This window comes from Carassius carassius, chromosome 43 (assembly GCF_963082965.1).
Source record: "Carassius carassius chromosome 43, fCarCar2.1, whole genome shotgun sequence".
NCBI classification, from domain to species: Eukaryota; Metazoa; Chordata; class Actinopteri; order Cypriniformes; family Cyprinidae; genus Carassius; species Carassius carassius.
In genome coordinates, this window is record NC_081797.1 from 7,118,971 (window position 1) to 7,144,028 (window position 25,058).

The 25,058-nt window shown below is 35.8% G+C and overlaps 1 protein-coding gene across 1 annotated transcript in view; it reads right to left on the reverse strand.

The window, feature by feature from the left end:
- Positions 1 to 1,326: 1,326 nt before the first annotated feature.
- The window catches only part of lrp5 (low density lipoprotein receptor-related protein 5), a 63,875-nt gene continuing 40,143 nt past the window's right edge, over positions 1,327 to 25,058 (reverse strand). The window contains exons 9-24 of the mRNA XM_059536531.1: positions 17,947 to 18,163; positions 16,868 to 17,157; positions 15,906 to 16,132; positions 12,600 to 12,784; positions 12,177 to 12,500; positions 10,730 to 10,926; positions 9,659 to 9,861; positions 7,226 to 7,416; positions 5,571 to 5,780; positions 4,441 to 4,566; positions 4,107 to 4,343; positions 3,200 to 3,310; positions 2,871 to 3,104; positions 2,618 to 2,760; positions 2,378 to 2,475; positions 1,327 to 1,706 (exon numbers count right to left, since the gene is read on the reverse strand). Of these exons, the coding sequence (XP_059392514.1) occupies positions 1,445 to 1,706; positions 2,378 to 2,475; positions 2,618 to 2,760; positions 2,871 to 3,104; positions 3,200 to 3,310; positions 4,107 to 4,343; positions 4,441 to 4,566; positions 5,571 to 5,780; positions 7,226 to 7,416; positions 9,659 to 9,861; positions 10,730 to 10,926; positions 12,177 to 12,500; positions 12,600 to 12,784; positions 15,906 to 16,132; positions 16,868 to 17,157; positions 17,947 to 18,163 (3,255 nt within the window). The 3' untranslated portion in view covers positions 1,327 to 1,444. The remainder of the gene's footprint in view (positions 1,707 to 2,377; positions 2,476 to 2,617; positions 2,761 to 2,870; positions 3,105 to 3,199; positions 3,311 to 4,106; positions 4,344 to 4,440; positions 4,567 to 5,570; positions 5,781 to 7,225; positions 7,417 to 9,658; positions 9,862 to 10,729; positions 10,927 to 12,176; positions 12,501 to 12,599; positions 12,785 to 15,905; positions 16,133 to 16,867; positions 17,158 to 17,946; positions 18,164 to 25,058) is intronic.

A 25,058-nucleotide genomic window follows, 5' to 3' on the forward strand; every position in this document is an offset into this window, starting at 1 on the left:
GTTAAGAGGAAAACTCATTTCGTATCTTCTTCTACATCTAGAATTCTACATGCACGTCTAATTTCTGTAAGTGCTCAATTTGGCAAGAAGAAAAACTATTTCGAGATGGTTTTGATCAAACAGACGCACAATGTGTGCTCCAAATCCTACTCTTTTGAAATAACATTTTTTAAAAGAGGAAAATAATTTGATTCTTCAACTTCGCCAAAAAAAGGGGGGAAATGAATCTGACTTTCAATTTCAAAACACACTTTCCGTCGAGTTTGTTACCACAGTATCATGGTAAGATTCACCACATATCCTTGTTCAAATCATAGCTTAGATTTACTGTTTTATTGTTACTATAATTATTAATTTTAGGTTTTTACAAAGCACCTAAAATGAGTTCAGTCCATGAGATGTGATCAAATCCATGTAGTTCACTACAAAGCAGGTGACTTTCTGACCTTTAAAGAGACACTTTGTCATCATTTACTCACCCTCACGTTGTCCCAAACCCTTATGACCTTCCATCTTTTGTAGGACACAAAATTAGACGTTTAGCAGAATGTCAAAGCTGCTCTACAATAAAACTGAATGGTGACCATTGCTACCCAAGTCATTAGACTTCTTCAGAAGAAAAGTCTCATATACGTTACTTTTTTGACTGGTCCCCATCCACTTTTATTATGGAAAAAAGCAGCTTGGACATTCTGCTAAATGTCTCCTTTAATGATTTACAGCAAAATGCAGTCATGCAGGTTCAGAACGACAAGATTTTCATTTTTAGTCGAACTGCCCCTTTAAAACGGAGGTCTGAACAAGACAATATCTCCTTCAAAGTAACAGCATTTCACATGTAGATTCAGATATGCCTATACACAACCGAAGCTCTTTAGCTATGAGAGATTAATAACAATTTTACAATGGTCTATTCTCATTATATAAACAAAACATTGTAGCTGGCTGTTTTCATTTGTCATTAATTACAGTAAAAGATGTATGTACAATAGCAGCAAACACACTTTTGGTAAACGGACAAACCAAACATATGCTTGGAATCGTATCATATTCACATAGAACAGAATCAAAACAAAACCTCTTGGCCGTTACGAAAAAAAATTCATTATTTACTTAATTACACATATGTACAACTCCTCCGCAGCGGATGATTTTGGTGTCATTTTGGCCATTGGTCATTTGATCTGCATTTAAACTCCTTTTTAAGTGGGATTATGAAAAAAGACAGATGATTAAATCACAACAATATTGAAAAAATATGCTCATATTCTGACATATTGAAGAGCTTGTAACATGCTCATGGGGGGCACTTGTTAAAAAAAAAACCTTTCCAGTTCCTCCCTGAAAAGCTGAAATGTTTCTTGAACAAAGCGTGTGGAAAATAAAATAAAATCTTTGTTTCTTCTTTTAAAACTATGTACAAAGCGTGGCCGTTTGCTGGGTGTCATGAGGAGTCCGTGCAGGGCGAGGGGGGCGGGGGGCACAGGTGGAAGTAGCTGCGTTCGGTGGAGGGCGAGGGGGGGCAGCTCTCCTCCGCTGACATGTACTGGCTGCGTGGGGTGGGGGGTGGAGGGTAGGGGTCAGAGTCTGAATTGAGGTCCATGTAGTACTTGTTGCTTTTCCAGCGGCTGGTGGTGTAGTCGCTGTCACACACGTCTGTGCTGCAGGGGGTGGTGGGGGGCGCGACCCCTCGCATCACATACGGCCTGTGGAGGCCAAACATTTAGAGATCAGGAACTTGAGCTTGAGATGTGTGACCTGTCGACCCATCTGTCATCTATTCAACAACCCAATTACCTATGCAATTATTCAACCATGCATTCATAAATCAGCATATATATCTTAACACATTTAAGCTATCTACCCACATTCCTATCTACCAGCATACCTACCCTACCACTCCAAATATTTGAGTTACCTGCCTACAGAACAACCTATCTACCCAATTACCAGCATATTAACCCTACCACATCAGATATATGAGCAATCTACCCACCTCTCAGCATATCTACCTTCCCTTCTACCAGAATATCTACCCTACCATTCCAGATATTTTGGCTATCCACCTAGCTTCCTACCTATTAGCATATCTACCCTACCATACAAGATCTATCTATCTATCTATCTATCTATCTATCTATCTATCTATCTATCTATCTATCTATCTATCTATCTATCTATCTATCTATCTACCTATCTATCTATATTTGAACTACCTATCTAACCCCATTAACACATCTACCCTACCATGTCAGAAATAAGCTGTATACCTTCGTATGTACCTATTTACCTACCTATCAGCAAATCTACCCTACCATCACAGATATTTCATCCATCCATCCATCCATCCATCCAGGATCTCTGGATTAAAACACACCTGTAAGACCTGGTTGTCGATGGGCTGTTGGATGAATAAAAGACTTCTGCATTGTAGAGTGAGCGATCTGTCGCTGGTGATGGAGGAGGGTTGAGCATCTATACACAGAAAAGTAAAAAAAAAATTTTATAACAAAATCGCAGTTATATGGCATAAACCACAACAAAACAGACAATATTAAATATATGAAGGAGGGTTTAACTTTAAACTATAATAATAAACGAATGCATAGCACAGTACCTGAGGGTAAAAAGCTCCTTTGGTGCTGGAAGAGCTACTGGATGAAGCTCCTGTCACATGGTTCCTGTCGTAGAGAGGTGCCCCACTGCTGCTGCTGCCCATGAGACTCACTGAGCTCATCATGGACTTCCCACAGGAAATACCTGCGGCACAGCGAGACAGACTCATCACACACAAAAGACTCATCACAGGCAGACACATTATTCACCTTAAGAGACTGCAGCAGCTATCAACCAGCAGTGAAAGCTTTTACCTGTAAAAGTACCATGCTGTGAATTTGTGGGTGCGATGAAGTTGAGGGGCACGTGAGGGGTCCCGCTGATGTACTCGTGTGGGAAGCCTCCGTTGGGGCCCTTGTAATGGCGACACACGACTCTCTGACAGACAAAACACATGCCTCCCATAACAAAGACAGAGAGGATGATGCCGATGACGGGGCCGATGGTGCTGGTGTGACGCGGAATGTTGTCGGGTGGCAAAGGTAAATCTGTGAAGAAGCCAAACAGGGAAAAATGTGTATCATAATTCGTTGTTGCATGCACGGTCAAACATCTCATGCTTTTTTCGATATGGCAAACGCACCGCAGAATAGCTCGTCAGATTTGTCTGTGCAGTCTGCGAAGGAGTCACACTGTTGTTTCTTCAGAATACACTGGTTGTTGCTACATCGGAACTGATTAGGCATGCAAATGGCTAAAGGGAAAAATGTGAGAGGATAGATCAGTGACTGACACAACAATTAGTTACTTGATAAAAATCTAAATGAAACAGGATGAATTTATGAATGCAACATGTTGTGGATGTGTATCTGTAACTATACACTGTCATTTGATCACCAGTCAGTCATTTACGATAAACGTCATTCACAACACAAAAAAAAAATTTTCAGCTCACTTCAAGTTGCACATAATAAACTGCGAATAATTATTGAATGAATTGATTTAATCATTTGAGCCAATTCAGTGAGATGCCTGATTCGGTAAATAACTCCGAATCATTTTTACTGATTCAGACGAAAAAATATATTGATTTATTTGAATACATTTGTTTTGAGGACAGCAAACTGACTATGTTTTGCACACAAGTGCATGTACTGTTTTGTCCTTCCAAGTATTTTTAACTAAATGCTATTGTACAAATCTAATAATGCATTATCGGTTCACAGAAAGGAGGAGAATACAGCATTTCACCACATCTGGAATGAAGAACATTACAAAAAAATGGTCGATTACACTTCAGCTGCCTGCCAAAATAATGGCGTAAGGGTGTTCATGAGACTAAAAATTCTGTGTGAAAGTCAAAAATCATGATTTGATTTGGAGGCAAATCTTGTAAGTTTATAGTATTTACACATCCTGTTGAAAAAGAGAACTGCTTGTCTGGCTTGTCACGCTCATAACCTCAAGATTGTGTGTGTTTTTACAGAATCAGTCACAGGTGGAAATTCTGGTAAATCAGCAGCTTTAAACTGTGTAACAGTTGGACATACTGTCACAATCCTGTTCATCAGAGCCGTCCGCGCAGTCGGGTTCTCCGTTGCAGCGCAGCTGAGAGTCCACGCATTGGCCTTTGTCGCACTGAAACTGGAGCTCAGAGCAGATGGGACAGTTCATTTCGTCGCTGTGGTCTGCGCACTCTGCGATGCCGTCACAGCGCCAAGCCATGGGGATGCAGTCGATCTCGCCAGTAGAGCAGGTGAACTGCTCGCTAGAGCAGGTGGGAGGCTCTGAGGGGGGTTGTGGGTAAATATGTTATCAGCACACATGCATGAAAACCAATAGGTGTGTGTGTGTGTGTGTGTGTGTGTATATGTATAAATGTACCTCCACAGCTGAGCAGATTTTGAAGCAGCACCAGGTGTGTGGGACACGAGCAGCGTGGCGTCCCATCACCCTTAGCAATGCAGATGTGGGAGCAACCTCCGTTGTCACGGGAACAAGGGTGGGAAGCTGTAAGGAAGATTAAAGGATAATTATACTCTTTAATCACAGGAACTCTGAGGCCACATGGTCTTTAACTATGTAAATTAATTTTGACAACATATGATTTTTGCAACTTAAACAAGGATAAATGCAGGTTTAAAACGCTCAACTACCAGTGTAAATTTGTTTAGATGTTTTTGACTAGTCTGGAATTTCATTAAGGTAGTTAACAAAGAAACTGGGCTCTTTTTACAGGTGTCAAGACAAGCAAGCAAAAAAAAAAAAAAAAAAAAAAAAATTATATATAATGTTAAAATACTGAAATATCATCTGATTAAATATAATTTAGGATATAATATTTTAACTATATTAATAAAATTGAAAAACATAATATAATCATATATTTATGTTTTTATTAGATGTGATTAATCATTATGCACGTGTACATAATGCATTTATATGGTGTATATTTATTATGTATATATAAATACACACACACATGCAGGTATATTTATATATTAAATATAAAATATGAATTATATGAATGTAAATACATACATGTAAATACATTAAAATATTTTCAAAATATATACTGTAATCATGTATCTTTATAAATACATAAATATACACAGTATACACACACACACATTATATAAACAAAAACTTTTTTTTTGTGATTAATTATTGACCAGCACTAATTGTATACTACAGTAGATCATTATATTATCATAAGTGACATAATATATCCATTAGAAAAGTTATAATAAATACATTTTAATGTAATTTAAGATAATATATAAATCATATGTATATTATTGTACTATAGTAGATAATTATATTATATAGTGCAGTAAATGACAAGACTTTTCTGTGCTGCCATCCATTATTCAAATATTATAATACATTTTAATATAAATTATAATAATGATTATATTAATTTATATTATATTAATAGACAGGTAGCTCACAAGGAACAAAGCTAATGTTTTTTTTGTTTTTTTTTTTTATGTAAGAAACAGCTCTGGCTCTACCAAACTCCTCTGGCTCCATGTACTCCACCGCATGGATGCCGGTCAGGTACTGGAGTCGCCCCTGAATGCGGGTCCTCTTCTCTCCGGTCAGCTTATCCACGCATTCGATCATCTGCTGCTGTTTGTCGATCCAGTACAGGTGATCACCCAACACAGTCAGACCGACAGGCTGAAGGATGTTGGAGTCCTGGAGAACGATACGATTGGCCCCTAGGAAGCAAACAAAGAGATCCACAGAGTCATAATTCAAGTTTTTCAACGGTATCACATTATAAATCCTATCTTTTGGGCCTTCGTGTTGGTCATTTGGCTGAAGAGTAGGGTCCTGTTGCGTAAGGAGATTAGCCATGGCTTAAGGTGGGATCATCTGTTTTATGCTAACATCAAACATCAGAGCTCAGCATCTGGAGAGACTTTGCCTTCTGGCAGCTCACTGGCAATAATAAAGCAATAGAGTGATTTTCTGACAAAGGCACTTAAATAACCTCAGAAGAATAAACTAAGATACAGTCCATCAAATTCTTCATTAGAGCTTGTCAATGTATATACCAGGTTAAGACAACACAGACTATACTGTTTTGATTAGTTTAGACTGGATGGTATTGATATTATACAGTGCAAGTATAGATAGTGCCTGGCTGTGCTCTTGGCCAGTATTTGTTTGGTTTCCATAGCTATGTCATTTGACATGTTTAGAAGATCAGATCTCATTGGAGAGGTCAGGAGTCGTCCTTGTTTCATATGGCGTTCCAGAATACTGCAGAACTGATTGCATTCAATTTGCCCACAGGCGAAACAATACAAGACAGGAAAAAAAAAACATTCTGAGCACGAGATTCAGTGACATTTATGGTTATGTGTGACCTAATCCTTCTGGCAAATTTGTGACATCAAAATTGATCTTCAAAATAAATGACTAACATTGAGCTGCATGGGAACATTTAGTTTTGGTACGATATTACAAACAAAACGAATTTCGTTATTACAAATCTATTTTACATTACTTTTGTGTTAACAATTAAAACTCCACTTTAACTCTATAATTGTTATACTGATTATTAGGTATGCACAATATACTGTTATTTTACTATTATTTATACAGATACCATTATTGTAGTTATTACTATTTTTAATTAGTTTTGTTTTCAGTGATCATTTTAATTTTAGCTTAAGTTTTAATAATTGTGTTATGTGCTTTTGCCATTTTTATTAGGTTTTGTTTTTTTCTTTTAACTTTAAAATATTTAGCTTTTTTAATTAAAATTTTAGTTTTAGTCATTTTAGTACTTCATAAAGCAGCTAACTGAAATAAATGAAGTTTAAGTTGAAGTTTGATCCAATATTTTATTTCATTCCAGCTATATTTAAATTAACAAAAACTATTTTCACATTTTTAAGTTTTAGTAAAATAATAACAACACTGATTCAAACAATATTTACATATCGGCAGATTTGAGCAATTTTTTTATAAACTTATTGTAAATATAGCTTAATTACCAAAAATCTCAAAATGACTATCCACTGTACATTTTTAATCTAGTGATTTTAGTTTAGTTTAGATTTTAGTGATTTTACAGTACTCAGACAAAATTGTACAGATGTTATAATAAAGGCCTTAACATGAGATATGCAAGCAAAAATGTAGTAATATTTACCAGACAGGTCACTGCTCTCAATCCGCTTCAGGTCTGCGTCCACCCAGAACAGTTTGCCCAGCTTGTTGTCCAAAGCCAGTGCAACAGGGCGGATCAAACCGGTTGTGAACAGGGATTCACGTTCTGTCCCATCCAAAGATGCACCTTCGATTTTAGCTGAACGATCCTGGACAGTAGTGAAATACATGTATCTGTGGAAAAAAAGTTTGGAAATTACATACCATTTTCCTAATAGTAAAAATATGCAGTAAAAATGTGACAAAAAAATGTGGCTTTAATTGGATTATGCAAACATCTTTCAAGATGTTTCAACATCTATAAACATAATAAAAGTGTTAGTAGTAATTTATGTTACTGCATTGCATAACAAACACATGATCTTTAGCAATGGATAAACATTCATTTGTTGAACGGAGGGAACATCTTTGATGGGGCCATGTTGTTTTGACTGTGTGGGAGAATTGGTGTGTATCTTCACACAACCCAAAAGCCCTTTAGCTCTAATGTTATGTCTAGACTAGTCTGTGATAACTCTCAAAGGTGCGTTTTCTCCTTTGTTTCCAGTTGCAGTCTGGGAAACCCACAATTTGCATCTGTTAGCAATTTTTCTCGGCTTAAAAGAACAGAACACTGATACTGATATCACTGTACTGTGTCTTTAAAAATGAGATAAACTATTACAGCAACAAAGCAAACCACTTAAAAACAGCTACCTCCTTTGGGAATCATTTGGGGGATCTACATTATATGTGATGCATTTCCAATGCTAAGATGGGAACAGAAAAAATGAATAAACCCAAAAATTGGTTTGGCTGATGGATCTGAAGATGCCTTCTCTGAGTCAGAGAACTATGGAGTATGTACTTGCTAAACATCTGCCAATGTCTGACTTTAGCGCGGGGGAATGTAGCATATTGCGTATTAAATTTCCCACCTGTGACGTTAAACAAATCCTTATGCGAACATCTTTGAAGATGTTTTGAACCTGAACGATCTGAAAAACTAGGTAAAGCAATGCTTCATCAATTTTACGACATTTTGAGGTTATCGGATATGACAGCATTTTGGATCCAGATCCAACGACTAGCTTATGTGAACTTTCAGAGAGGGGTTAGCACATTGTCTTGATCAGTACAAATAAGGCACACCTAGTGAAATTAGGTTTAAAAAAAAAAACCTTGCCACACCGATAGCCTTGTGGGCAGTGTGCCGAAATACAGCGTTGTTGCGCTATGGTGTCCCAAATTCGAATCGAGATTCGAGGACCTTTCCCATTCCAGGCCTTCCCTTTCCCCTCTGTCCTAATGTAATAAAAGGTGAAAATGCACAAAAAAAGATCGTACAAAATAAATAAAAGATTAGAAATGAAATAAAATAAAAATGTTGCCTTTTTATTTATGATTTATTTTTTGCCATTTTATTTTGCCTTTTATTATAATAGGACAGATAATAACTGACAGGAAGCAAAGTGGGAGAGAGAGAAGGGGACGGGATCGGGAACGGTCCTTGAGTCAGGATTCGCTGTATGTTGGCGTGCTGCCCACAAAGCTATCGGCAAGACTTGACTTTTTAACTGCAATACTTTACCTAAATACTTTGTTTTACCTAAAATTACTAAGACTAAAACCGAAATACATATAAATGGAAATGATACAGAAATACAAAAAAAAAAACATATACATATATATATATATATTTAAACAAATAAAATGCGCATATAAATTATTAAATGTGAGTGAAATTAAAATAGCCCATTTAAAGTATTAATACATACTATGAAAATATATAAATAATACTAAAAAAACATGCTGATTCTATTTAGCCATCTCATAAACAAAGCAGCAGAATCTGGTCTAGTTAGGGATAAATGCGAAACTAAATAAAGGGTTAAATGCAATGATCTTGATCTCAGATATGCCTGTTTTTGTGCCATAATTTGTCTGTCCTGCCACTCTTGTGGGAGACGTCCCCTCCACCCCACCCAGACCAGGCTGTGAGGGTGAGACGTAAATAGAAAACCCACTGATGACAGTCACACTAACAATGGGACACACACAATTACAGTGCATGTAGCCAACGCCTGCGTATGGTCGACCCGCGAGTGAGCACCGCAGCACGGGGACCGCAGAGGGCCATCTGTTCCACATATTTGGCTATTGGAGAGGCCTGGATGAAATCAAGAGTTTTCCTACAATATGAAAGAAATGGCGAAGTGCCCCGTCATTAGCGTTTCCAATTCTGTGCTGTAATTTTAAGTCCGCTGGCCATAAATCAATAAACATTTGATAAGTTGCTGTTAAGTTCATGGAAAGGAGCCAAACCGAAGATGAATAATAAAATCTGGCCTGAGGTTATGGATGAGCAGTTAAATTTAATGCAGGTTGTAATGATAATGACATGCCCTATATTTTATTTGCTAATTAATAATTGTACCCTTTCTCAGCGTTCACCACGATAGCGCGTGGCTTGTCCACGTCATCCTTCAGGACCTCCCCGATCACGTGGCCGTCCATGCGATGGATGTTGATGGTGTTGGTGGTCTCGCAGGTCCAGTAGACGGTGCGACTGTAGGGGTCCAGACTCAAGTCATGAGGCTGCTTTGGGTGGAGGTTGGTTGGGGTCATCACTGTGGATGCCTGGATAATTCAGATGACATCAATTTAAATTAGGACTGTTAACATACAATTACATGATATGCTGAGTAATGAATTTAATTAAACATTCCATATCATATCAGATATCAATTTCATGAAAATAATACCAAAAGTGGATTGAAAATGGGTTTAGATAACAAATATTTAAATATTACAATTATTTACTTAAACAATAAGTATTATTATTAACATGATGTCATATATTGTAATAGCATTATTGATATTAATAATATTTGCAACTATCAATATACTACTACTAATACCATTTATATATATATAAATTTATATATATAATAATAAATCAAATTAATAAAAAAATCCATATCATAACATATAATATCATATAAATGTCATGAAAATCATACAAAAAGGGCATCAGAAATGGTTTTAAATAACAAATATAGAAATATTTGAATTATGTATTATTTAAATAATAATAATAATAAGTATTGCTGTTATTAATATAATAATGTAATATATTATAATAATGTAATTAATGTTAATAACAAAATTGTTTATTATCAACATACTACTACTACTAATAATGATAATACAAAAAGATTTCTTAGTAAAAACCAACCCACTGTTTGTATTATATTAATTTTGGGATAATTATAATAATTTACCGTCAACAATTACACAATAATCTAAATGATTAGACAAATTAACAACAAATAATAACATGTTTTAATAATAATAATATTTTTTTATTTTAAATAAATTATATATTATAATAAATTAGAATTATATTATATATAATATATTCAAATAATGGACCAATTAAGCAATAAATATAGTGAGTATACTATCATGATCAAGTAACATCAACATTGTTTGAGTGAACAGTCACCTGACTGCCGTCGTCTCGGGCGCTGCGGATGTTTTGTCGGCCATCCACCCAGTAGACCAGGCGTTCCAGAGGGTCAAAGCTGATGGCGCGCAAGTTCTTCATAACGTGGATAGGTAGAATCATGTCTGGACTCTGTTCTCCCAGGACCATTCGACTGATGGAGCTCTTCTGGCTGAAGAGCAGGAAGCTAGAGGGCGCTGTTGAGCAAAACAAGAGGAAGGTGAGAATGAAGGATCCAAACTCAGTTACACGAGCACACGTCAACAATGGACATCTCAGAGCCAGCTCCATTCCTCTGATCAGAAGAGGAAGGTCAGCTAAATGCAATCATATGAACTAAACGCAATCAGACTTTCCCTCCAGGCCATGAAAGAATAAAGAAACAAGAGGGAGTAAAAACACAAGTAGAAACACATTAGCGTTGCCAAGACGTCTGCACTATTGGCCAAATGCTCTCACATACTCTCCCTGGTGCGCTTGTTTAATCCAAGTTCTCTAATTTTTAAGCTTATAAGGAATTAAATGCATATGACTGAGATATGCATGGCCGGGAGCCATTGTTTTCTAATGCCGTTTAAAACTGCCAACTACATCTTAAAACCCATGACTCACTTTAATGTCGGTAAAACCCAGTGAACTTCATGGCTGGGAGACCGTAGATTACTTTACCCCCGATGGCTGTTAAAATCTCCAAACAGTGCATTTTAATAAGGGTTCAGCAATAAGGACAATATTATGGAATAATAACAACAATAATAACAATTATTATTATTAAGAGTAGTATCAGTAGTGCAATAAAGTATAAACATGTTTATACAAAAGTATTAATAATAGTAAATATTACATTTATAATATTTATTTGTATATAAATATAAATAATACATATATATATATATATATATATATATATATATATATATATATAAATCATACACACATACACACACACACACAAACACAGCAAATATTATATATAATCTCAGTAGTAATATCAGTAATAACAATTATTATTATTATAATACATATAAACATTCAATATAATAATTATTATTATTAGTACTATACATCTAAACATGTTACATAATGATTATAATAATAAGATTATTATTAATATTATTGTTTTATTATTATTATTCATTAAAATGATTTAAGAATGTTGTCCTTATTGCTGAACACTGATAATTCACTGTTGAGATTATCATAATGCAATTATATTTATAATTAATAATAAACTGTATAAATTGTAAATAATTCTAATAATTCATTAAAATTTGTATTATTATTACTAAGAAATTCTGTAAAAATATAGGCAAGGGGAAAAAAAATATATATATTTAAATATCTAAAATAATTAAAATAATTTGAAGCCAAAGGAGAAACAATGGTACAAAATGCCGCAACTTTACCTTACATTTTCCTTCTAAACCCTCTATGCCAAAAAACTCACAGCTGCAGTTGCGTCCGTTGGCCTCCAGGGTGTAGTGGGAAGCGCAGCGGCACTGGGCTCCAGAGGGTGATGCTAGGCAGAGGTGGGCGCAGTGGCCGTTGTTCTGGGAACACTCGTTGGCACCGTCTTGTCTGGAGGAGTGGAAAACCAGGATGTCCATGACATACTCCAGGTGCCCTTGCACCACCGTTCGGTTCAAGCCACTGCGTTTGTCGGCCCGCTCAATGCTGCGCAGGTTCCAGTCGGTCCAGTAGATGTAATCGCGATACTGAGTCAAGCCAAACGGATGAGGGAGATCGTCAGCCACTATTTCTCTCTGCAAACCTGAGGACGATAAACCAAGAACATTGTACGGTCAGATATCGTACGGTTTAAGAGGCATTTCTGATGATTGTGGGGTTTTTAAAACCTAGGATTTGTCACCTTGCATGTTTGTCGACTCAATCATGCATGTGTCCAGGTCTGTCCAGTACAGTCGCTGGTCTATGAAGTCAATCGTGAGACCGTTGGCTCGGCCCACTTTGTCCACCAAAGTCATGATGTTACTGCCATCCATGTGAGCTCGAGCTATCCTGGGTCGACCTCCCCATTCTGTCCAGTACATGTACCTGCAAACCCAAATCATTTACTTGACTGCAGATCTAACAAAACTAGAAAGAACTTTACTTGTCATCAAACTGACAAATACTTGCTAAATTTTGCCAAAATTGCTCATTTTTAACTGCTGTCTCTGGGTAGGTTGATAAAACAAAAAAACACTTTCTATAAATCATAAAGACATTCTTACTAAATATAAAATAAACAAACAAACAATAAATTAGTCATTTCCTAAATATTTGGTAAATAAGAATATAAAATTTAGAAAATAGTTATTAATATATACTGAAATTACTAATATTTATGTACATGTATACAAAATATTTCAAACCATTTTATTATTAAATTTTTAATTACATTTCTTCATAAAATAGAGTAAATGAAAGAATGTTTAATCTAATGTTTAATCTAAAATACATGTACTATTCATTTATTACTCATTTTTATTTGCTATGCAATTAATAAAATATGTATTAATCATACATTAAAACATTTAATTAAAATTCATTAATAACAACTAAAAATGATAAAATTGATTTGATTCTGAAGTTACTAATATTTGTTTTGAAATATATAACACTTAAATAGTATAGTGATATGTATTATTTATAAATAATTCAACATATAACACAAAAATAGAATGTATGAATAAATGACAAATTAATGTTTAATAAAGACACAGTAAAATAAATAAAAATAAAATAAAAATACAATAAAATAATGTACTACTAATGTACTACTATTACTATTTATTTATTATTCATTTTATTTGCTATGCAATTAATACAATTATTATATTATTCGAATTAACCATCAATTAATTAATACATATTCAATAAATAAGCATTACTAATATATAAAAATAGTCATATTAGATACTGATTTTACTAATAAATTTTTTTACAGTTTAATTTATATAAAAGATACTTAATCAATATAATCAATAAAGGAATGTCTAGCTAAAGCAAAAAAAAAAACTAATAGTTGCAATATAATTAATACAATATTAATTATATTGATTATTCATAATAATTAAACTTTTAATTAATATGAAGTTACATTAATGATACTTAAGTTATCATATTTATACATAATATTTAAAAATGATAATATATGTATTTGTTTATAAATAAATTTGTCAAAATTATAATTAATAAATGTTTAGTCTAGCTTCAGCAAAAGCTTGTATGACAGGTTAAAACTTAAAAGATTATCAAGGCTGAGCTGCCAATGTTAAACAATGCAAAGACGTAGGGGTGTGCGATATCTCGATATTTAAAATATATTGAGATATTTTTTAAACACGATATGGATTTTGACATATCGTATATATCGAAATATTGTTTATATTTAATTCTGATTCCGCCACTTTGCTTGTTTGCCTTCTCTGTGCTGTGCTCGCCCCCGCTCGCTCGCCCCCCGCCTCCTTTCTTTTGTCCCCCCTCCCCTCCCGTGTAGAGAACTAGTCTTAAAAAAAAAAAAAGGACAACTGGCTCCATTATATGGAGATACTTCGGTTTTAAGGCGTCGGACGAACAGCAGGCAGATGTCTACTGTAGGGCCCTATGATTTCCGCGATGCAGAAAACGCGAACGGAATCCAGTCATAAAAACAGAATTTACAGTTTAACATGGAATGTCACGGAATTTGTCAAATTTTGAATGAATTAATCAAAAGTAGGTCATGCACTTACATCAAATCGCTATATGGACTAATATCTGCAAATATTAACCCGGAAAAGTCTATTTAAATATGAATCCTGCATGTTCTGCGTGTCTGTGTTAATGAATGGCGCAGAACCTCGTCTTCATTCATTAAACACACTGAAGCGTGCGTGACGCTCCGGTGATTTTAGCGTCTTTCGTCTAACTAAATAATGACGTGAACACGAGGAACATCTCCAGAACTGCATTGAGAGTCACTTCATGAGCATCTGACCGTTTGATTTGAGTAAAACTAGCGTCATATATCACATCATAGACTGTAGTATCACATACACAGAACTGTAATGGTAAACCAGTCAAAATAAAAGTATTTGCCAGAAGTCTATTACTATTGTTCAGCAGAATGTACATAGCCCACTACTACTATTAAAATGAAACGAACATAATTTTTTAAGGAATAATCACACAACATTTCTTCCATGTTTTATTTTTAATAGTAAATCGCCTTTGTTTACCAAAAAATAAAGTTTGCTTAATTTTAAATAATTAAAAGATAAATTAAATGAATGTTTTATGCCTTCATTTGATAACCAGAAAAATGTAAATACACAGAATTTCTGAAGGGAAAAAAACATTTCACATAAGGCTATTTTAAGAATTTTTTTAACTAATTAAGTTGCATTTAAATAATTACACATGCTAAAACACAGAATTAGGTAACAATAAAACATATGGTGAAGAAAAAAATAAAACGTTTCATAGGGCCCTAAACATGTAATATTTGGCATATTTGTTTTTGGGGGGGTTATTTTTCCTATAAAGATATCGAGATATATATCGTATATCGAGATATAGCAAAATATATCGAGATATATTTTTTGCTCTATATCGCCCAGCCCTACAAAGATGTTACTTTCCCCCCATCGGGTAAGCAAGCAGTGAAAAGCACACCTAACCAACCCCTCAGCCCACTCAATACACCACTGGGCTAAGAGTCAACTGAGTCAACACCTCTCAGTGTTAAGGTGAGAAGAGACAATGCTGAAGAATGCGTTGGCTAATAGAGGCAGTCTTGCCTCAGAAGCCACAGGAATGCCTGCTGGGCGCTGGAGGACATGACTTCACTCCTCTGAGCCACATGCAGCGGCTGCGGCATGTTGGCACTTGTCTTCTGCCACACATACAACTTGATGCCCCGAGGACATGCTATAATACCAATGAGTTTGTCTGTGTTGGAGTATGAGGGCATTAAATCAGATATTTAACTAGTGGTGACTGATTAGCATAATTCCAGAGGGCTACAAAATGTAGGAAGCCTACGGTTCACCAAAACACAAATGGATGGGTGAACACGTGAACAATAAACAAAGCTCATGCAACATGGTTAAAGTGACATGCAATGAATTTAAGGGGGAAATTGTTGCTAAAGAAGTCAGAGCAGGACAGATTTTAAAGCTAGTGTTCCTACCCACTGGCAGGATCCAGCGCAAGAGAGCGAGGGTTATCCAGGTCTTTGCAGACCAGCACTTGTCGGTACTGGCCATCCAGATGGGCCACTTCAATACGGTTGGTGCCCGTATCAGCCCAGTAGAGGTTTCGACCCATCCAGTCCACAGCCATACCCTCAGGATAGTCCAAGCCAAACTCAATGACCGGTTCCACCAAACTGCCATTCATGAAGGCTCTGCTGATAGTCTAAACAAGAAAAGCAATCAAGGAAGTGACTAAAAACTCTAAACTAAGAGTATTCGTTATAATATACACACACACTAACAATCACAAAATTGTGAGAAAATATTTAATTATGTTTATAAGAACATATTTATCTACAACTCTAACTCATATCAATGGTGCTACACTTCATGTACATACATACATACATACATACATACATACATATATATATATATATATATATATTTACACACACACACTATATTCCATAATCCTTAAGAACACACTTATTTAAATCTTAATGTTTTACATTTATTTATACATAAAAAAAACGTTTATGCTAATTAGTGCTGGTTTATCTGGTGGATAAGTATCGCCATACTGTTCACCAGCACAATCTTCTAATAACCTTTGTTGTGGTTTTACAATTTAAGTTATCTTAAATGTGCAATACAAATGTCTTCATCACAAAATTGAAAAATACAGGCTGCTTTAGACCTTTCGAGGTGAAACATATTGGACTTTTTCCCCACTGACATTTTAAATCTGAGTGCAACAGCTGCTTTGGGTTAGAAGCTGATGGCATCGTTTTATCATCCCTCAGTGCGAGGTAAAAATCGACAGCTAAGCTTTTCATAATCCTTGGTTTACTTTTACTTTGATTTTAACGTACAATTGCTCACTCAAAACGTTCTTTTTTCAGACACACTGAAGTTAAAAAGTTAAAATCACGATGGACACAAAAGTAGTCCGTACCTTGGTGATGACATCAGTCCAATAGATCCTGTTTTCCAAAACATCAAAGTCCAGTGCGGTGACCTCCTTGACCCCGGTGAGCGGGATGGGCACGTCGTTGCTGTTGGTGCCCAGAGAGATGCTGCGTATGTCAGCACGGTTGGTGAAGAGCAGGAACGCTTCTGGAACCACACAAGTGCGCAGGTCACTCAGCAACTCCAAGCCCATGGGGCAGGCGCAGCTTAGACCCTGAGGCCGATGGAAACACAGGTGACTGCAGCCGCCGTTGTTCTCCGCACAGCCGTTAGTGCCTGAACACACACAAATGGAGATCTATGGATCAGCTTCATGGACATGCATTGATCTCCCAGTGATTTATTGTTGCTGTTTGAAGTCCTCCTATTAGTTTTGTGGCAGAAACCATTTTTTATTCAATGGATCGATTTATAAATTAATTATTACACAAATATAATTCTGTCAGGATCACTATCCTCAAAATTACTGACAATTAGCATACAGTTTGGTTTGGTGGTACGTGCAGCCTGTCATGAATGAGCAGGGAGAGCAGCAATAATAACCCCCAAGGGTAAACAGAACAGAACAAAGCAGATATCATTCATGTACTTAATGATATTTAAGAGTAACACATTATTCAAGATAAAAGGAGTCTGATTCAATGAGGAATATCAGAAAGCCAAGTCCTGACTGTGGCAAAAGGAGGAGCTGGGGATGGAGGAGGGTAATTTGCTCCTGAGCAAGCGAAAAAGGGTAGGTGTGATAAACTGAGTCAGCCGATGCAGGCTTGACTCACGTGACCTGCCAGAACTAACGCTATATGCGTAATAAATATTATATTATATTATATAAATATTATATTATAGATATATTATATCTATTGTAATTTGTATTTATCAGTGTTATTTTAGTATCTTTTAAGTACTAAAAAAGTACTTTAAGTACTTTTTTAGTACTAAAAAAGTAAGTACATTTTAAAATGTAATCCAGATTACATGTAATCAGTTACTACACAGCACTGCATACTGTTCTGATTTTCTATGTACCTTTCAGGTCAGAATAGTATTAAAAGTAAGAGGTCTTACCAAAGGTCTCTGAGACTTTTGTGGCTTTGAGACCCATGAGGTCAGGGAGCTGCTCGACGATGACCTCACGTGTGGCGTTGGTGATGTGAACTCTTTCGATGCTCCTCCTCTGCCAATCCGTCCAGTAGATATACTCTCCCAGCAGCGTAAAACCAAAGATATGAGGTAGTTTGTCCTCTAGAATGGTCATCCTATTAGTGCCATCCACATTAATGACCTGTAAAATTTTTTTAATCAATTAGGTTTTGTCCCTGGTCACCATTCATCTTCACAGCATGAATATCTCCTTTTGTGTTTCACATAAGAAAGAAAAGTAATACAATACATTAGCAAGATAAGTTTTTATGTTTAAATGAACTAGGCCTATCTCTTTAAGAAAATTGACAAATGTAGGTGGTCAGATCAAACGATTTCAATTAACAGCAGAAAACAGGAAATAAATGAACAAATCAGCCTGGATCTGTTTACATTCGCCAAACAGCTGTACACCACATGCACCATTGGACAGATCTCCAAATACTCAGATATTTGAACTGCCATAATTGCAGTATCCTAATCCAAACCAGCTAGGATTTCCCAATTGTGGAAAAAAAAAATCCCCAACCAAATATGTAACTGCCAAAAGAGTAGCTATTTTAAGTCATTACAGAGTACGCAAGCTTGAGCATGACTCTTTGAATCTCTACGCTTAGTGTTTTTTTCACTAAAGAAAGGCTACACAATCATTCCTATTTCAGTGAACGTGACAAAATAAGATTCCAGTCACAAGGGTTGCATTACAGGGAGGAAAATAATGCAAACTGATATAGGGAGTGGAGCCAGGACATGCCTGAATCTTAAAAAAAAAAGAGAGAGGGAGAAAAGCAAGAGAAAGTGACAGATGGGAGGTTGAAACCAAGTGGGTTGCTGGGAATTGAGTTTGTTTCTGAAAAGGTTGCAATTACCGTTTCTGGAAACCGTCCTGACATTACTACTCCTCAAAATAGACGGCTTTCCATTTTTTCACATTTAGCGAACGGGTGTCAGTTGCAGTAAATGCTACCCACCTGATCAAATACATTCTGGAAAAAGCTTGAAACGGGCGAAAAACTGCAAGGAAAAACCTCGAAAGCTACTAGCTTTATCCAGGCTTATTGCGAAGGCCCGCAACTGATCCGAGTTCAATCACTTGCTTTCTCTTTTCCAATACCAGAAAGTACTGTTTCACATCTTCATTGAATTCATGTTTATAAAAGAATCCCATTTATATATATATATATATATATATATATATATATATATATATATATATATTATATACATGTACTCATCATGAAGTCATTACTGGAAAGCATCCATGCTTTTTATGTTGCAAAAGCTGTTGGGAGTTTTTGACATCCTATACCTGTGGAATCAGACACTAAGAAATGCAGAAGGCTTTTTTTTTTTTTTACTATTTTCAAACCGCCTGCAGCCAGATGTCTTTGTTTGCCAAAAGAAACCCATGACAGTTTACTCTATCATGTCTTCTTCCTAAATGATGAATGAGATTATAAATGCTCAAACAAGCAGGTCAAGACTGAGTGACGGGCATATTAATGCAGCATATTGTTTCTGGGTAAAGTAGCTCTCCGAACAATGACTTCCTGTGCGCTGTCTTTCCCAACCCAGAGTTCTTCCTGTGAGGACTGGTGGAGGGGGTTTTGGGATTGGGGCGGCTGCCAGGGAGGGGTGTCCACCTGATTTATTTCTGTAATGAAGGCCTGCGGAGTGGTTGACTCTCAGTCTCAGTAAAGAAAGCAAGAAGAGAGACAAAACTGAAATAAGTGCACATTATTTTAAATTAGCACCTTCCTTTCTCAGTAATTTCAGCACTATGGTGGAATCTTGTGGGGGTTGGGAGGGAAACTGGTATATTTGCCACTTATGAGAAAGCAAAGGCTATATTCGAAGTCGCATATGACCATATGTGCAGTATTTTAGCAGAATGCATTATGTATACTGTGCAAAACCCAGATAACATACTAATTTAGAAAAAATATTACATTCAGAGCAGAATCAACTGCATCAAGTACACGCTTAATAAACATAAAATAAAGCAGAATCAACTGCATTATGTACATGCTTAATAAACATAAAATAATTTATATATATATATTTAATTTTTATCTTGACCTCAACATTTAACAAGACATTATATAAACAAACTGGATTCAAAATGTCAAATAATTATTATTTATAAAATAAACAAGTAATGAGGTCAAGCAGAACCAAAACCTTAAATTTTATATTCCATATCATCTCACACACTATAACAAATATCAGATTATACTCCCTAAATAAACATGAAATTATGTTAAAAATATGCTAAAATAATCATATTCATTTCCAAGATGAAATGTGGATGCAACTTTCTTAACTAAACATGAAATGAGGTCATCAAACATTTATTTCATATTGCACACTGCTTCACATATTACTTAAGAGTTATAATAATAAAAAAGTTTACTTTTCCACACTGTGTACATACACTGCTTTTTGGTACACAGTATATATACTAGACCTATGCATGTAGCTCACACTACATTTATTTTGCATACTGAACACAAATCACAGATGATTTCTTTAACAGAGAAGGAGGTGTTTTGGTACTTGGAGAAGGCAAAGAGATATGAAAGGAAGTTGAAGCTGTTGTGAAAGCCTCCTCTTTCCTCACAGTTTGAGACAGCGGAGGCACTGACACTCTGGAGGAATGCTAACAGACACAGACAGTGGGCTGAAACCACAATGGTACATTTTTCTTACACTCCTCCTAACACATAGATGTCTCAAGGGTTTAAACCGGGCGCCTTCCTGCGGGTTGCAGACTTTTCTCAACCCTGGAGAAAAGGTTAGAGGCCTACAGCACTGCAGAAGCATGGAGAGATTGGCCAGAACTTACGCCATTGCTATATCACAGTACCACCACAATACAATTTTTCCTAAGGAGGTGATATGAACATGCGTTTCAAGCTGCCTTCTGTCTTCTGAAAAGGCCACGACAGGGTTTTCAACAGAGGAGGGAGGAGTCCCAGACTACAAAAGTGTTTGGTTTTTCCCACCTCCTTCACAAAGCCGTTGACACATGACGTGACAAAATGGTGTTTCTATGGCAGCAATGCAGAGCAGAGACACAAAACACACCCATGGACCTTCCTGGAGGCCTGTCATGCATCTTGTGCGGTACCAAAAATGCTAAAAAATATTAAGCACCAAAACTGATAACAAAAGAAATGATTCATGAAGACCAAATCATCATATTAGAATGAATGAAAGGTCATGTGACACTGAAGACCGGAGTAATGATGTTGAAAATTCAGGTTTGTCGTTGCAGGAATAAATAATATTTTAAAATCTTTAAAAAAAGAACGCAGTTATTTTAAATTAGAAAAATATCATATTTTAAAAGCTTTTACTGCATTTTTGATCAAATAAATGCAGCCTCAGAAAGCAAAATAGACTTATTTCAAAAAAACTACCAACCTGATTCTTCTGTTTTAAAGGGTTACTTCACCCCAAAATGAACATTTTGTCGTTAATCCCTTACCCCCATGTCGTTCCAAACCCGTAAAAGCTTTGTTCGTCTTCAGAACTCAATTTAAGATATTTTGGATGAAAACCGGGAGGCTTGAGACTGCCCCATTAACTGCCAAGTAAATTAGACTGTCGAGGTCCAGAAAAGTATGAAAAGCTTAGTCAGGATAGTCCATCTGCCATCAGTGGTTTAACCGTAATGTTATGAAGCGACAAGAATACTTTCTGTATGCGAAAAAAACAAAAATAATGACTTTATTCAACAATTCGTCTCCTCTCTGTCTCTCATCACCGTAGCGCCATTTTGGAGATTATGAGCTAAACACAGGCATCGTACGCTCTTCTGTCAGCCGCACCACAAGAATGCGCTGTTTTCTTTCAAATCAAAAACGCAGCTGACACAGAAGAACATACGCTGCCTGCGTTTAGGGTAGAGTAGCACTTGTTGTTTGTAATTTCTCCGATCACAAATGGAGACATGGTTTTATGTTTACGTGGCGGGATATGCAATACAACGCTTAGAAAGGCAGTATAAGTCATTATAATCAGTAATTATGATCCCACTGGATGCAAAAACTGCCTCGTTTGTAAAGTGTTTTATTGTTTTTGTCCTGTCATGCCGGTGTTCTGACCAGGACATTCCATAACATTATATGTTGAGGGGCGTAACATTTCCGTCAGATGCTTGAAACATTTGGCCAATCACAACGCACTGGATAGCTGGCCAATCAGAGTACACCTCGCTTTTCAGAATGATGAGCCTTGTAAAAATTGATGCATTTCAGAAAGCAGGGCATAGAGGAAAAACATTAATGTACATTATGTGGAAAATAATGTGTTTTTTTTTTTTTTTACTTTAAACCGCATAAATACATTTCATTACACCAAATACAGAAAATAATGTTCTTTTTAGCAACATCATATGACCCCTTTAACATCTGTAAAAAACTTAGGATTGTAGGATACACAATCTTATAAACAGTGTTGGGGAGTAACTAGTTACATGTAACATAGTTATGTAAATACAAAATAAATGTAACTGTATTTGGTTACAGTTACTGAGAAAAAAATGAAAATATTAACAATTAGCCTACAAAGGGGGATAACATCTAAATATTTTCACACACATACAGATTTCATTGATTTCTTCCCCAAATTGCATTGACTGCTCTAAAATATGAGACACCAATGTTTCAGGAGTTTAGGACAGAATAGGCCATGGTTATTTGATTATTTGATGAGTATTTAACCTCAGAATGATCTCAAAGTAAAAAAAAAAGAGGTGCTAAAAACTGATTTTGTGTTGGCTGTGTTCTAAAATGATATTTTTATCATTTTAATTCAAGTGATAAAGGATTTTGAATGCCTGACAGGAATCAGTGTTGAAAACTACTTTAAGGTTAACCCTGCCTGGTTCAAAAGTTTGACTGACATGAATAATAAAGCAATAAAGTAATTGAAATAGTTACACTACTTATTAAATTTTGAATAGGTTAACTTGTGTAACTATTACATTTCCAAAGTAACCTTCCCAACACTGCTTTTAAGGTTTAGGCCTACATGGTTTTAAACGTACATTGATTTTTCTCAAGCTTTAGAACAAAAAAAGCAAGGTTTGGCCCAATTTTCCCATAGCCACCTTTAAATAAAATAGGAATTCTTTCCACTTGTGTAATCAGGAGTTTTATTGGATGGCATACCTTGCCGACATCTGTTTCCCCTTTTCTGAACAGCATTGGACATTGTTCCTCTTGCACTGACCCCTCCTGTCCACTCCACCACTGCATCCCAGCAGCATTCCTCAAATCCCGTTCTACAAACTCAAACTAGCATGCTCGTTTCTGCGGGAGTTGAGTGAAAGGGAAAGGGTGGAGTGCTACAAATCTAATTTCAATTATCTCTAGCAAAATGATACATGTTCGTTCAAATTCAAGTTCAAGTATGCAGCTGATTCCTTTAGAACCCCAGCAAAGTATCTGGAGTATTTCTGGAGTGTTTAAGCAGAATTGGACAGTGAAATGAGGGGAAACTGACTGGGGGAAGGTGAGGCCCATAGAAACGCATGGCTGCCAGTACACACAGAGGCTGTGTGTGTTTAAGGAGCGGCCAGCTGCCGAATCCCCTTTAGAACCCAGCAAACACAAGAAGGTCTCTGGAGGTCACCCAAACACACAAAAGCAGGCACTGGGGGGACTGAAGACTGAGATTTTGGATACAATGCTAAAAACTAGTAGTATATAGAACACTAACAGAGTAGCTGAATGCACTTGCTGTGTAGCTAAGAGGAATGAAAAAGTGCAAAAATAACTAAATCAAGTGGTTAAATTAAAATTATTCTTTATATTTTCTGAAAATATATCTATTAGTAATTACATACCGATAAACTAAAAAAATAAATAAATTGCACATTATTTATAATAAAATTAGTGATCGACCAATATGTGTTTTTGACAGCAAATGCCGATATCTTGGAAAGCAGGGGAGTAGGTAGCCGATATAATTTTTTTTATTATTATTATGAATATTTAAGAAATTTGAAATCATTTGACAATGGATTAAAAAATAAATGTGTAAAAGAACCATGCTTATACTTAAGATTACAGTATTTTTCACAAATAAATAAATATTTAATAAAAATATAATTAAAAATTAAGTAAACATTGTAACCAACAGGGGACTCAGTATTCTGGGAAGTTTGTGTGCACTGGGAATCATATTTTTCAAATAAAGCAGAGGTTACGGTCCGTTTACATACAGCACACAGTGAAAATTACATGAATATGACAGTGGGCAAATGCATAAAGCACAGTATAATTTGAAATCCCAAGTTTATAGTTTAATGCATTCGATTCACACGGACTGACCATTACGCAGAGAACACGTGATTATGCTGGATAAAAATGCACACTTCACAAGATCTCACATCTGTATTCGACTAAGTTTGCAAGGTTTGTGGAATTAAATGTTAATTAGTCATTCAAAAATTTGTTTAAATTATATAAATGCATATTTGCTTTATTCTGACGCCAAACGAGAAAGTATTATAATGCTTGCCTTTCTATTACTAATAGGCCTAATATAAAAGCAATCGTTATAATACTTTCTGTGTACATTAATTTCTTTGTTTAACAGTTCTATCTGATTATTAGACAGACTTCTATCCATGTTAGACAGAACTGTTAATGACGACGACAAACAAGTGAGAGAGAGTGTTAGCACTGTGCGCGCTCAATTACGTTTATTTCTGCGCTGTCAAAATAAACGTCCCGCCTCGAACACATCGGCCGAGCAGAAAAACTTATTGGCTGATGCCGGTATTTTAAAAATGACAAATATCGGCCGATATATCGGCATTGGCAATATATCGGTCAACCACTAATAAAAATGTTATTATGTATAAATACATATGATAGAAATTTTAAAGTAGAAATATTAAGAAGCAGTTTTCAACATGGATTATAATAATAAATGTTTATCGAGCAGCAAATCAGTATTTTAAAATAAATTAAATATCATGTGACGCTGAAGACTGGTGTAAAGATGCTGCAAATTCAGCTTTA